The sequence below is a fragment of the Trichosurus vulpecula genome, chromosome 9 (genome assembly GCF_011100635.1).
Source record: "Trichosurus vulpecula isolate mTriVul1 chromosome 9, mTriVul1.pri, whole genome shotgun sequence".
Classification (NCBI taxonomy): Eukaryota; Metazoa; Chordata; class Mammalia; order Diprotodontia; family Phalangeridae; genus Trichosurus; species Trichosurus vulpecula.
In genome coordinates, this window is record NC_050581.1 from 62002337 (window position 1) to 62017028 (window position 14692).

General features: G+C 39.6%; 1 protein-coding gene across 2 annotated transcripts in view; it reads left to right on the plus strand.

Annotated features, from left to right (window-relative positions):
• Window positions 1-14692, plus strand: part of C9H9orf24 (chromosome 9 C9orf24 homolog) — a 51900-nt gene continuing 37208 nt past the window's right edge. Inside the window, exon 1 of one of the 2 annotated variants that reach the window (XM_036737735.1) lies at window positions 1-276. In XM_036737735.1, the coding sequence (XP_036593630.1) occupies window positions 142-276 (135 nt within the window). In that variant the 5' untranslated portion in view covers window positions 1-141. The remainder of the gene's footprint in view (window positions 277-14692) is intronic. The other variant, XM_036737734.1, reaches the window with a different exon arrangement.

Below are 14692 nucleotides of genomic sequence, written 5' to 3' on the forward strand. Positions count from 1 at the left end.
GCCAAGCAGGGAGATGGATCACAGCAGCCCAGCAACACCTATAGACAAGTGGTGCAGGATCCTCGGGAACAGGGTACTTCCAGATGCTCAGCCAGAGACTCTGGAAGGCACTACCCCCTAAGGTGGTGCCTAGGTTCCACCATGTTCCTCTTTGCTCATAAGACCAAAACTCCTATAAGTACCTACACTGACTCCTACAGACCCCCATGTTCCATCAAGCAAGACTATAAGGACCCACCACTATGGGCATGGGAAGAGAACAAATTTGTAACCCAGGTGAGTAGAGGAATAAAAATGGGAATGAAGGAGGCAAACATGGAGGGGGGTGGGAAGGAGACATGATGAAATCTCACAAGAGCCATTTGTGAAAGAGTGTGATGGTAGGTGAGTGCATTTGTGACAACACACAAGCCTCTGTATGTGTGTGTATATATATATGTGTCAAGGACTGTGTACGAGATGAAATGTTTGCCACTTGTATAACTGTGTATATCTCTGGGAATGGAAGATTACACTCAAAATTCTCTGAGGTGTCAACTCTAAGATTCTATGGTTCTATTATATGTAGTATGTGTGTGTGTGTGACCATGGATGTGAGTTTGTGTGTCTCTGTGTAGGAGTGTGCATATTTGTGAAAGCCTTTGTGTATGTGAAACCAATCACCCACTCATGTTTAAGAGAAATGGAGCAGCTGGAATCTCCTGGAATCAGCCAGGTGGCTGGAGGTGGGAGGGGGTCATTCAAGGCAACCCACTGAGACAGCACAAAGTACCTATGAGGCTTCAATTTGTCCATCATTGACCTGTAGGGATTAGATTATCGCTCTCAAATAAGGAGTTAGATCAAAGGGCAGAGATTTCCCAGCCCTCAGAACTGCCCCTTCCCTTATCTCTATTTAGCAATGTGCTTCATCACACTTTCAAATGACTTAACATCTTTGATTTAATTTGATTTAATTAACCTGTAGGTTAATCTAGGCAAGAGTTGTCTTTACTTGATAATTTGGGAGAATGTGACTGAGAAGTAAAACGACTTTCCCAAGGCTACATAGAATAGTGGGAAATGGCTAAAATTAGGACCCAGGTGTCTTCTCATCTTTACTTCCCCCACACACTACTTCTGGGTAATGACTCCAGCAGGGTTCAGACTGGGAAGCTGCAATCTGGACTCTCTGAGATCAGGGATGCAGATTTCTCTCATCGCATTGGGGGCATTCCAAAGACTCAGTCACCATCAAACCACCACCATGATTTCTGAGATAGTTATTATCTCTGTTTTCTGTATCGATGAAGGGGAAATTGACTTGGATCAGAGACCCTTTTTTGTCTGTCTTTGTTCTACAACAGAATTGCCTTCCTCACTCTACCTGGCTTGACATGGCAATTCATTCTGAGCATAGGGGCATAGGAATATGGGATTCAACCCAGAACATGGATAATCCACAACGTAGATTATCAAGAGGTGAATGATAATGCCACAGTGGAATTACAGAGTTCTGGTCATCATTTGATAATCCAACCTTAGGGCCCGTAGCATAGGCAAACAACTAGCTTGTAAACAAGTTAAATACTTCTTTCCTGCTGCTCTCTTAGGGGTCAGTTTGTCAGTGTCCCTGATACTAGTGGGTCAGGACTACCCATCACCCAAATACAGCAAGTCAAGCCCCTCTCCTTTTATTTCTCTCTGCTTTTGCCTTCCCTCCAGGACCCATTCCTGCAATTCTTTATTCCCTGCTGTTAAATTCTTTCCAGTACTTAACCTCATTCCCTCTCATTCCCTTTTGCTCTATCCCTGAGGGAAGAGAGGTCATGCATGAACTATGAAATGACAAGCTGAATCTACAACTTGTCTGGAAGTTTTTGAACCTTGGTGAGGAAACTCAGAATATGGAGAGAGCAGGTAGAAGGCCTGATAGAGGCCTGGTTCAAAGATCAAGCGGCATCTATGGAGGGGGATTCCCATCTGCCTGACAGAGACACAAGTGACAGGATGAGAAAGAAACCAGGCCTTCTCCTCTCTGAGACCTGAGTGTGAAAGGTAAAGACGATTAACCAATAGAATGAGGCAGTGTGGCAGAAGGAAAGGAGGAACCCTAGAGCCAGACTCCCTGCGTCTGAATCCTAGCTCTTTCACGTACCAGCTTTGCCATCTTGGGCCCCTTCCCTTTCTAGGTTTGTTTCTTCCTCTCTAAAATGGGGGATGGTGGGAATTGAAAGATGGGTGAGGAAGGGAACTTCGACTATGAACATCAGTTCTTTTTGCTTAATTGCTTTGTTAATAAAAGAAGCTAGGGTGGGGTTGGGAGAAGAGGAAACAGTATTGGAAAGTGATTCTGGTGTTTAAAAAAAGTATATCAAAACTAAAATAAAATGAAGGACTCAGACTAGATCAGTGATTTCCAACTTTTTCAAATATGAGAACTCACTTTAAATACAAGCACAAAAAATTCACAAGTTTACATCCAATAGGAGTTGGATTTTTAGCACCTCTTGAATGAGAAAATACATAATGATGATAAAAGCTAGTATGAATTCAGTAGCACTTTCTAAAATGAATGCATATTAGTCACAAAAGCATCTACCTACATTTGAAAATAGTAATACATGTTACTATGGAAGGCATTTTTGCTTATTCTTGGATTTGCATAAAGATGCCCCCCTCCCACACACACACACACACACACACACACACAGCAACTCCACAGCCACCAAGGGTTCATGGTCCATCAGTTGGGACCCACAAGAGAATCTGAGAATGATAGACTCATAGGCCCTGCCAGCTCTAGATCCTATGTTCCTGTGATCGAGTACCCATTTCACAAAGACCATTGGACTAGGAAATAGGGTGGACGTCCTGACTTTGTGGAGCTTAGGTGAAAAGACAAGATTTTAAATAACAATGGCAGGCAATGAAATCTTAGATCCCGGTTCAGAGAATAGAGGGTAATGCCTGCAGAAGCTCAGCGCATCAGGGCTACATCAGCAAGGGCTAGGTTGAGGCTGCTCAGGAAACTTGCTGAGTATTGAAGAATGGGGCAGATTAGGTTAGGGATGGGGGAGGGCAGGGGAAGGGGCATTCTGGATGGTGGAAGGTGAAAGCATAAAGAAGCAAGGCAGTGAGTCAGAATGGGCCTGGCTGGAACAATGGGAGATAATTTGGAACCAGACTGTGGAGGCCCTGAAGGGAGGCTGGAAGAGGCCTATGGATGATTTAGAATGAGCTGCAAGGGAATTTAAAAATCATCTAGTCCAACAGCCTTATTTTACACATGTGTAAACTGAGGCCCAGTTATATTTGGATATATGTATGCGTGTGTATCTACATATCTATGTGTGTATATATATATGTGTGTGTGTGTGTATCTCTATGTATATATGTGTGTATACATATGTGTATACATATATACACACACACACATACAAATTAACTATCATAAGAACTGTATCTAGCACTCTAGTCGGTTAAGCTTTTTCCTCTGAAGCTCTACTGAGCCTATGCTCTTATCTACCAGTAGAGGGAGTAAGTAGGACAAGGGCCAAGATTTAGGAAGACATAATGGCTATCTTCCTAGTGGAAGGATTGTCCAGTGGATAAGGGATTAGACTTGCTTTGCTTGATTCCAAAGGGCAGAAGTAGGACCAATGTTTAGCAGTGAAACTAGATTTTTTTTTTCTCAATATAAGGAAAAACTGCATAATAGTTAAAGCCACCCATCAACAGAAAAGGGTTGCCTTGGGTAAATAGGGAGTGGTAATGAATTTCCTGTTATTAAATTGTTGCTAAGGCCCTCTAAAGGTCAGCTCCAAAATTTTATAATGTTATGCTTCTTCTATTTATTACAATAATAAATTACTAATCTTAGTAACTCACTAATTAATCTTAGAATGTTAATGCTGGATGGGATTTTATTTTTTTATTTAATAGTATTTCATTTTATATTTCCAGTTAACGTGCAAAGACAATGTTCAACATTCACTTTTTGAAAGATTTTGAGCTCCAAATTTTTCTCCCTCTCTCTTCCCCTCCCTAAACCCCTCCCCAAAATGGCAAGCAATCTGATGTAGGTTATACAGGGTCAATCATGTAAAACATATTTCCACATTAGTCATGTTGTGAAAGAAGAAACAGAACAAAAGGAAAAAACCACCAAAAAAAGTGAAAATAGTATGCTTCAACCCACCTTCAGATTCTATCAGTTCTTTCTCTAGATGTAGATAGCATTTTCAATCATGAGTCCTTTGGAATTGTGTTGGATCATTGTATTGCTGAGAAAGAGCCAAGTCAATCATAGCTAATCTGAATGGGATTTTAGAAGATCATCTTTAGACCAATGGCTTGATTTTACAGATGAGGAAACTGAGGGCCCATAATGGATATGACCTGGATCATTCATATCTAGTCAGTGGCAGAGTAGGAAGTGATGGCAAGGTATCCTTTCTAGCTCTACCATTCTATGATTCTTTGATTCTATTCTATGTAGGACAAAATACAACGACATACCAATACTTTAGTGTAGTCATGTAACATCTAGCAAGAGTTCAGATGTTATTTACTGGTTTCAATCTAGCCCTGTTTCCCCTAAGACAAAAGAAACGTAGGAAAATCCCACTGCTGTCTTTCTTCTGTATCCATCTCTAGCCAAGGTGGGAGCAGGCTACTTGACATGTTGACCCCAAAGGTACAGTGAGTGTTACAATCGAGGGCTGCTAATATGAGGCAATGGCTTCACCTATCTGGGCCACAGTGCAGAAAGCTATTGACTCCCTCTAATCACCCACCCAGTGCTAGTTGCCTACACAAACTTCCTTATTGTACAAGCTCTTTCAGAACTTAGAGCCCTAGTTGCCTTGATGGAGAGTTGTTCATTGTAAGATTCAGTTCCCTAAGGAACCCTGTCCCTGGAGCATCTGGTGATACAGGATTTGTTTCTTCTTTGCCCCCATTGTTGAGTGTATATTCTGCTGTTGAGTCAGGAAAACTGCTGGTACTGGTATAGGATAGGTGCGCAGTGTCTTTTGTCTACCATCAGCGGGAGGATCCCAAATGGGAGCTGATTCTGCATCAGTTGAACCATAGTGGGTGAGTCTGTGGACTGGGATGAAATTTAATTCTCAGTCAAGTTGGTCCCAAAGTTCCTATCTGAAGCACTACCCATATGTGTCAGTAGAGGGAGTAAGACAAAGGGGAAGCAGTCATTACAATGGAAGTAGTAGGAGTCAGAAGACCTAGGTTTTAGTATTGGTTCCTAACCATGTTACCTGAAGCAAATTTACCTCTTTAAAACTTCAGTTTCTTTATCTGAAAAATTATAACTTTCTGCAAGGTGTCTTTCCCTTTAGAAGTTTTCCACTTTTTAAAAGAAAGGATAGGTGTATAGTCTTGACAAATTGTTACCAACATTGTCCAATGTTATCTAAATTTTCCTTCCATTTAAAGGTGTCTTCATTTCTGTAGCTGTTGTAATTGTGTATATCGTTCTTTTGGTTCTACTTCGTTTGTCTTCCTATGTTGCTTTGAATTCTTCAAATATCCCATTAAATACACTCATATTTTTTTGGGGGGAAGGTAGGGCAATTGGGGGTTAGGTGACTTGCCCAAGGTCACACAGCCAGTGTGTCAAGTGTCTGAGGCCAGATTTAAACTCAGGTCCTCCTGACTCCAAGGCTGGTGCTCTACTCACCACACCACCTAGCTGCTGCCCCTACATACACTCATATTTACATAATATGTTGAACCTGCCCTCAGTCTTAGGGGCACACTGTTTACTTTCAAATTTTTGCCATTACAAATAGTATTGCTATGAATGTTTTCTTTCAGATAAGTCTTTTCTTGCTGTCGATAACCTCTTTTGGGTGTTATTTCAATATATAGGATAAAGAAGATAACACTTTTGTAACTTTTTTGCATAATTCCCAATTGTTTTCTAAAGTAGTTGGGAGTAGCATTACTTATTTTGCAGAATCCCTGCTCTGCCAGTTTGGTCAGAGTTCTGGTCTTATGACAAGATAGAAGAAACCAGCCTTGCACAAAGGTTCAGGGAGCTAGAGCTTTCTATGAGTGCAGCAAATTACCATAAACAGAACCCCCCAAAATGCCAATCAAATATGCCAATCATAAATAGATCAATTAAGAATAACTACAAGGTTGTTAGAATTTCTTTGGTGTCAGGGGCTAAAGTCAATGGACTCATCAGTCATTCTAGCTTTTTTTTAATCTCCATTTCCCTTCTTCCTTCTGGGGGAAGAATACCCAACTAGCCCATCACTTGCCAACATTAAATTGTTCTATCTTTGCCAATTTCATGTGTGTGATGTGATAGATATTTCAGTTTTTAAAAATGTGCAGTTCTCTGTTTATTCACAGTTTGAGGCACTTTTTAAAATGGCTGTTGACAGTTTGCATTTCTTCCTTCGAGAACCACTTGTTTATATCATCTTGCTGTTGGGAAATAGCTTTTGATCTTATAAATTTGTGTCAATTTCCAATAGATTTTGCATTTTGTACTTTACCAGAGTAGCTTGTATAAAGATCTTTTTCCTAATCTTTATCTTTTCTTCTGTGTCTAACTGCTTTAATTTTATTTGTTCAAGTTTTTTATTTTTTTCTTTAATAATTAATTACTTATTTTGCCTTTTGTAATATTTTCTATACTGTGATTCATTCCCTATCCACAGTTATGAGATACAACCTTTCATTCTCCCTTAACTTTTTAGTAGTGTGACTTTTTATTCATCTATTTTGAATTTATTACAATCTATAGTACAAGATGTTGATCCATCTTTGCATTCTTATTTAATATTTTTGCATCACTATTTATTTATCACTATTTGATATTGGTCTATAGTTCTTGTTCTCTACTTTCACTCTCTGATATTAGAATATGTTTATCTCATAAGCATGTTATAGAGTGTTTTCTTTCTCTGTTTTTGAAAACAGTTTATGTAGCATAGTTTCAAATGTTATAAAATTTACTTGAAAATCCATCTGAACCTGGAGTTGTGCTTTTTTTTTTTTTAGTGGGAGTTCATTTGTGACTTGGTCACTTTTCTGAGCTATTTTTCTATCTGGGATTAACTTTTTTACGTTATTGGTTTCCGGTTTATGCTAATTTAGGCATTTTATATTTTTATAGTTGTTACTTTTGTTTAGGTTTTCAGTTTTGTTGTCACATAATTTGATACAGTAGTTTCTGATATTTATTTGTGTCCTCTCTATTTGTTGTCAATAATCCTTTTCATTTTTTCATTCTATTAATTTGGTTTTTCTCTCTCTCAAAAAAAATTAGCTAGTGATTTATAAACTTTGTTAGTCTTTTTTTTAAATTAGCTACTTGACTTCATCAAGTTTTAAAAATATTTTATCCTGTTATCTCACCTTTAACATTCAAAAATCTCTACACTTGTTTGGGGATTATTACTTGTCAGTCTTCTAGGGTTTTTTTATTGCATTCTCAAGTCATTAGTCCTTTCTTTTTCTCCTTTCTTAATGTGTTCATATATATAAAATTTGCTCTAAAGATTGCTTTAGGTACAGCTCATATATTTTACTGCACTGACTCATTATAATCATAGCCTTTCATAATATTAAAAATTATTTGGTGATTTGGTCTTTGATTATTTAGCATATCATCATTTAATGTTAATTTTGTATTGCATCTCTTGTTCCTATTTCTTACAATTTCACATTATAATCTATAAATGATAAATTTAAGATATCTGCTTTCCTATATTTGTCAATTATTTCTTTCTGGCCTAACACATTTTTAAGACAGATGGAGGCCTGAGAACACATGTATTCTCTGAGATTTCCATTTAGAAGTCTCTTTAGATATGTCAAAATTTTCCAACGTTCTGTTTAAATCTATAATGTCCTTTTTCTTTATCATCCTATTAGATTTGTCAAGTACTAGGAACATTAAGGTTATCTAAAATCAATATCTTACTGTGTAGATATTTTTTCATTTTTGTTAGCCTTTCCTTCAAGGCTTGGTTACTATGCTATTTGGTACATGTAGATTGGATTTTGTGATATTGATAGTTTCATTTATTTGAAATGATGCCTACAACTCCTGAGGTGTTTTGCTTGTTTTCTAATCACTGAATCAACAAAACGTGACAACTGATTGGATGTGGAGGTGGGGGAGTAAGAGAAAGTGAAATATTGAAGATGGCTTTAAGGTCATGAACCTGAGTGACTGGATAGGGAAATTTAGAAGACAGGTTTGAGAGGGAAAGATACAGTGTTATATTTTGAACATACTAAGTTTCAGATGCATATGGGACAGATGGGGGGAAATATTCAATAGGAAACTTGGTGATGTGGGAGATTAGAGATGAGGAGAGAGGCTAAGGCTGGGTATAGAAATCCAGGAATTATCTGCAAAGAGATGCCTATGGTGAATCCATGACAGCTACTGAGATCACCAAGTGAGCGTGTAGAGAAAGAAGAGAAGAGGGCCTAAACAGATTTAGGGAGCAACTCACAGATTCAGCAAAGGAAAATGAGGAGTGGCAGACAGATTGGAGGAGAACCAAAAGCAGTATTATGAAAATCCAGAGAAGAATATTCAGGAAAAGATAGTCAACAGTGTTAAATGCTGCTGGATAGGTCAAGAAGGATGAAGACTGAGAAAAAAAAGGTCATTGGATCTGGCAATTATAGGATCACAGACAACTCTGGAAAGAGCAATTTTGGACAAATGATGAGGTCAGAAGCCAGACTGAAAGGGATTAGGAAGTGAATGAGAGAAGAGGAAGTAAAAACCACTTTTTGCAGGAGTTTAGCTGTGAAAAGGAGGAGAGAGATAAGGCAATGGCTTGAGGGGATGGTAGGATCAAAAGCAGGATTTTTAAGGGTGGAATATATGTGGGTATGTTTGTAGAATATCACAGAAAGATCCAGTAGACAAGTAAGGATTGAAATTAAAGAAATATGAGTGGGTAGATGATTGCTGGAATAGGTGGGAGGGGACAAGATCAACGATGGAGGAGATGACCTTGTTTAGAAGATCACCTCTTCATAGAAGTCTGTAGTAAAGGAGAGACTAGGAGATGATGGCAAGGGATTTTGAGGTAGAGAGGAGGGGAGAAAAGAAGCTAGAGTGTCATGTAACACAGAGAAGACCAGTTTGCCTGAATGTAGAAAAGGGAAGGATTTTCCAATGAAGCTGGAAAGATAGGTTAGGACCAGGTTGTAAAGGTCTTTAAAAGCTAAATAGAAAGCTTATATTTCATCCTAGAAGCAATAGGGAGTCACTGGAGGTGACTGAGCAGGGGAGTCACATGTTCAAATTTGAAAGTATGTATAATCATTTAGCAAAAGTGTGGAGGATGGACTGGAGTGGAGAGAATTGAGACAGGGAGATCAATTAATAGGAGTCCATATGCATGAGTAGAAAAGACCATGACTGGAGGGATGTCGTGGAGTCAGGAGAACCAGCAAGATTAAACATCTGAGTGAATATGTGGGTGAGAGAGAGTGAAGAGTTGAAGGTGACGCTAAGTTTACAAATATGGGAAACTGGAAGAATGGTGATCCAGAGGGAACAGAGGGAAAAGCCAAAGAGGGCAGGATTGAGACATGAGAGAGGAAGAGCTAAACTGAATGGGGATGAGATAAAGCAGCAGCAAAGGGTGGTGTGGTTGTCCCGTAAGCAGCCAGGTATGTCTCACTATCAGAATTGAGACAAGAAGACGAGAGTTGTCTAGCCGTAGTTCAAGGACGTAGTACCTATTGACCTTAGCCTTAAGAAATTTGTGAATGTCAGAGGATGAAACTGCAACTTCACTTTCACCAGAAGAACAAATGCAAACCAAGGATATTTGTAGAAGAGAATTATCAGGCATTCCCTCATTCATATTATTACACTTCTAAATAGGACAAAGGGATGAACTCACCATGGTGAGTAGTAACCCACTCAGAGTCCTGTAGATAAAGTGGCCACTTCTTCTGCAATCACCATCCACACTTTGGAGTCATTCTGGACTCTCCCCAGGGAACCCTTCAGAGGTCTCTGGCTTCCCTGAGGCTTGGGGTCCCAGGAAATCCCAATGCAAGCTCATTTATACCCCACTGCATTTCATCCAGACTTTTCCATAAATCCTATGAACCTCTTCTAAAAAGTTTCCCATTCAGACAGCCAAAGCCAAGGTAGAAAGCTCCTAATTCCAGTCCACGGATACCCAAGAGAGATGGAGAGAGAAAGATAGGGGAATGTAGTGGGTGGGGCTGGGATGGAAGGGGTGAAGAAAAAGGGAGAGGAGGAGGGAAGGGGGTAGAAAAGAGAAAAGGGAGAGGATAGGAGGGGCAGAAGGAGAGAGGAGGAGGGAGAGGGAAGAAGAGAGGAAAGGGAATGGAAGGAAAGAAGAGGGGGAGAGTCAAGAAAAGGCGAAAGAAAGGAGTACAGAGAAGAGGGGACCAGAGATATGAAGAGTAATGTATTAAAGATTTTTAAATTCACATCAGGGCTTTAGGATCTTTAGAACAGTCCAATGTGGTTCATCACAACAACTGAGTCATTCTATCTGGCTCCTCTCACCTCCCACTTTCATTTACTTTGGAGTCATGACAAAAATGAAAAGGAAAATACTTGTGGATTGCCACAGGTAGGGGCGATGTTTAGTTTTCCCTCCATTTGGAGCTTGTTATGTTATATTTTCTTCTTTTGATCAGCATCAGATACCTCTTTACTGCCTACTTTTAACAGCCCTTCCCTCCACTAATACAATGCACAAACACCCCTCCTCACCTCCTGCCCATACTAACCACAAATAAAACTTGTGTTATTGTCACTTTTATAAGCTCTAGGAATCTTTAGCCAAACTCCCATTTCTGTGACGAGTCCAGTGCCCCCAGAGCAAAGCTGGCTCCATCTCTCCCTCAGGGAAGATCTGGGGTATCCCTGAGGGCTCAAATGTGTCTTTCTCTAATGCTACTGGATCAAGCTCCAATTCCTCTGTATTCTTCCCAATGTTAACCCTCAGTAATGGTCTTTCTGTTATATCACTGATAGCCTCCATAAATAGTGCCCCCGTTTAACCAATTACCACCGAATAGTTTTTACAAAGAGAAATTGACCAAGATATAGCAGGAAGAGTTAAAGAGCATTTCACACACACACCTGGGAACATCCTCTTGCCATCTTAGTTCCTGAGGAAAGTGGGCTCAACCTTAAAGCAGGTGCTACAAGGTATTCGTCCCCACCCAATTAACTTCTGGAGACAGCATATTGCTCCCTCCTAACTGCGCTTTGATCTCCTGCTGGGCTGGACCAAGCAGGGCACTCAGTACTTCCCTTCTCACTATACTCAGCGTCAAGCAAAGATTCCACTTTCCAGATCTTTCCTGGTTGGCTCCCCAGCCTTTCAAAGCCCACAAGGTCACAGCCCAGTCTGGTATTCCTTCCCTTAAGAGCAAGGAGAACAAATGCAAAGAGAAAAACAATAGAGATCATATCTCTGCCCAGGTAAGGAGGGCTTGAGGCTGCTCCCCATCCAGAGGCTTATAGCATGTCTTTCTTACTCAAACTAACTGGGCAGGAAAGGGAGGTGGAATCATATAATTGGTACCTTTTATAAGTATTCTCAACTCCAGCTCGGCCAATCAATCTTCTGCATGTGGCAAACAAACCGGAATCAGGATGCAAAGGCTAGCAGATGACACAGAAAATGTTTAGAAACTCAAAAATGCAGAAAATATATGTATGGTATTTATAAAATCAACATATTTTATCTTTTAATACCATAATAATTCAGACTTCTCTGATATGAAGGAAGTGCCCCAAAATGTGGATTTTCCAGATTGGGGGCATGGTATTGTGGTATGTGCATACTCCTAACCCACATGATATGGAAAAGATAACTACTATAAAATCCATGTGGAGATTGTATCATGCATATCACACTGAATACTCCCTTCAATTACATTGTAACAATCCAGTTGTAATCACCCCTTTCCTTCTACCTACTAAAAGACAGAGCCAGAAGTCTATTTTTATTGATAAAATCTTTTTTCTTTTAATAATTTTTTGTTTACTCTTCCCCACATAACTCCACCACCATATGCGTTAATAAGATAAAGGAATTATCTCTATATCCAAGGTAAGGCGATAGTAAGAGGATACTAACCAAATCACCAGACCCAAATGTACTGCATCCTCAGGGGATGGAAAGAACTAACCGATGGGATCTCTGAGCTTCTCTTAGTGATATTTAAGCGATCAGGGAGAAGGGAGAGAATGACTTCCTGAACACTGCTCCTCAAGGGGAAGAATGGTTTCATTTGTGACTGTATCCTCGGCACTAGCACCATTCTGGCACGTGATAGGTACTTAATAAACATTTATTGATTGATTGGAGAAGGACAAATAACATTCATTTCTTTAAAATGGAGTGGAAAGAAATCTGCAAATCTCTCATAGTCTACTGGCCCAAGCCGACTTCTATGTTCCTCATGCAGCATTTACCCGACTCATTGCCCTTGCATGGGCCATCCCCTATAACTAGAAGGCACTTTTGTTACCTCTCCCTCAGAATGCTTCACTTCCTCTTAGACTCAGCTCAATAACCATTTGATGTACACGGAATCTTTTTTGATCCTCTCAAATTCTAGTGCCTTCACTCCCTAACTCCCTTGTAGTTATCCTGTGTATATTTATTTTGTGTATGCTTTACAATGTATATCTTGTCCTCCCCAATAGAATGTAAGCTCTTGAAAACAAGGATTCCTATTTCTTCTTTTTCTTCCTTGTTCTTCTTCCTCTTACTCCTCTTCCTCCTCCTCCTCCTCCTCTTCCTCCTTCTTCACCTTCTCCTCCTTCTTTTTGTATTTTTATCCCCAGGTTGGCAAAATTTCCAGCATATAACAGATAAAATTAAAGAAATGGATAGTGCACATCTGGAAAAAAAAGCCATGTCCATAACAGGTTAGGCCAGACCAATTTTATTTCCTTTTATGACAGATTTATTACACAGGTTGTTTGTTGTTTGTTGTTGTTTTTGTTGTTCGGTCATGTCTGACTTTTCATGACCCTATTTGGGGTTTTCTTGGCAAAGATGCTGGAGTAGTTTACCATTTCCTTCTCCAGCTCATTTTACAGATGAGGAAACTAAGACAAACTGGGTTAAGTGACTTGCCCAAGGTCACGCTGCTAGTAAGTGTCTGAGGGCAAATGTGAACTTAGGTCTTCCTGACTCCAGCCTGGCTCTTTATCCACTGCACCATCTAGCTGCTTCAGTTGGTACATCAGAGAAATGTTAAGTGTTTTTGCTAAAATACAGGCATTTATCTGCGATTTTAACATAGTATTTGATAAAGTATCTCATATATTCTTCTAGAATAGATGGAGTTGTGTCATCTACTTAATAATATAATTAGATGAATTTGGAACTGGTTGGATGGTAAAGCTTAAAGAGTAGTCAGTATAGAATGAGCCCTCTGTTTGAGTACACTAAAAATCAGTGCTTGACTCCTTTTTTCTTTTTTGGTTGACATACTTATCAATGAGCTAGACAGAGAAGTAGCCAGCATCCTCTTCAAATTTACAGGTGATACAAACCGGGAGAAATTACTAGATGAGAGAGTACAAAAAGATCTCGTTGGGACAGCTAGGCAGTGCAGTGGGTAGAACACTAGGCCTGGAATCAGGAGGACCTGAGTTCAAATCTGGCCTCATTTACAAGCTGTGTGACCCTGGACAAGTCACTTAACCTCGATTGCCTCCCCCCCCAAAAAAGAAAAGAAATTATCTTGTCCGGGCTAGAAATATTGAGCTGTGTGTAATACGATGAAATTTAATACGGACAAATGTAAAAATCTTAAACTTAGGTTCAATATTGGCTTCACCGAGTATAAGATGGGAGGGGAGAGAAGACTGAAAAAAACTGGAGATTTAATCAATTTGTCAAGTCAATATGAATCTACATAAAGTCAAGACAGGCTAGAACAACGAGCAAACAAAACAGAATCCCAACTATAAACAGATTCTTCGTTTCTTTTCATTTCTTTCAGAGACCAAGAATTCTCATATTGATTCCCCAAGTTCTGCCCTCTAGCTCTGTTGATTTATTTTTAAAGGGCTTAGTTTTCCAGTTTTCCACTTAAACAATTTTCTGTTTCATTCTTCCAGAGTCATTCTAATCCTCAAAGAGTCCACTCTTCATTGAGATTTCCCTCCATACTTTCTACCTTGTCATTTCTCATATGCATCTTCTAGAATTCCTCCTTCAGTGATTTCACTCCAAATATTACAGATTCGAGATCTTCTTTCATATCACAGATTGGCATTCTAAGCCAGTTTGGAGGTTCTGGCAACGTGTCCATTCTCTCCTTTGTAGTTATGATTGTTATTTCAGACCTGCTCTTTCCTTCCAGAGATTTCTCCTCATACTTTTATCCTCTAATATTTATTCATTGCGGTGGGCGCTCTTTTTTACTTATTCATTTCTTCAATCATTCTGCTGGTTTGCCTACAAAGGTTTTTTTTCTTTCCCTTTTTGTTTTATCTGGTGCATTCACTGTTATTTTTGAGATGAAGCAGGTATGCGAGGCTTAAACACAAACAGTCTGGCATCCTGCGCCTAGGCAGCTTGGTGCTGCGATGAATAGAGCACTGGTCCGGGGATCATGAAGACCTGAGTTCAAATACAACCTCAGACACTTCCAAGCTGTATGACCTTGGGCAAGTCACTTAACC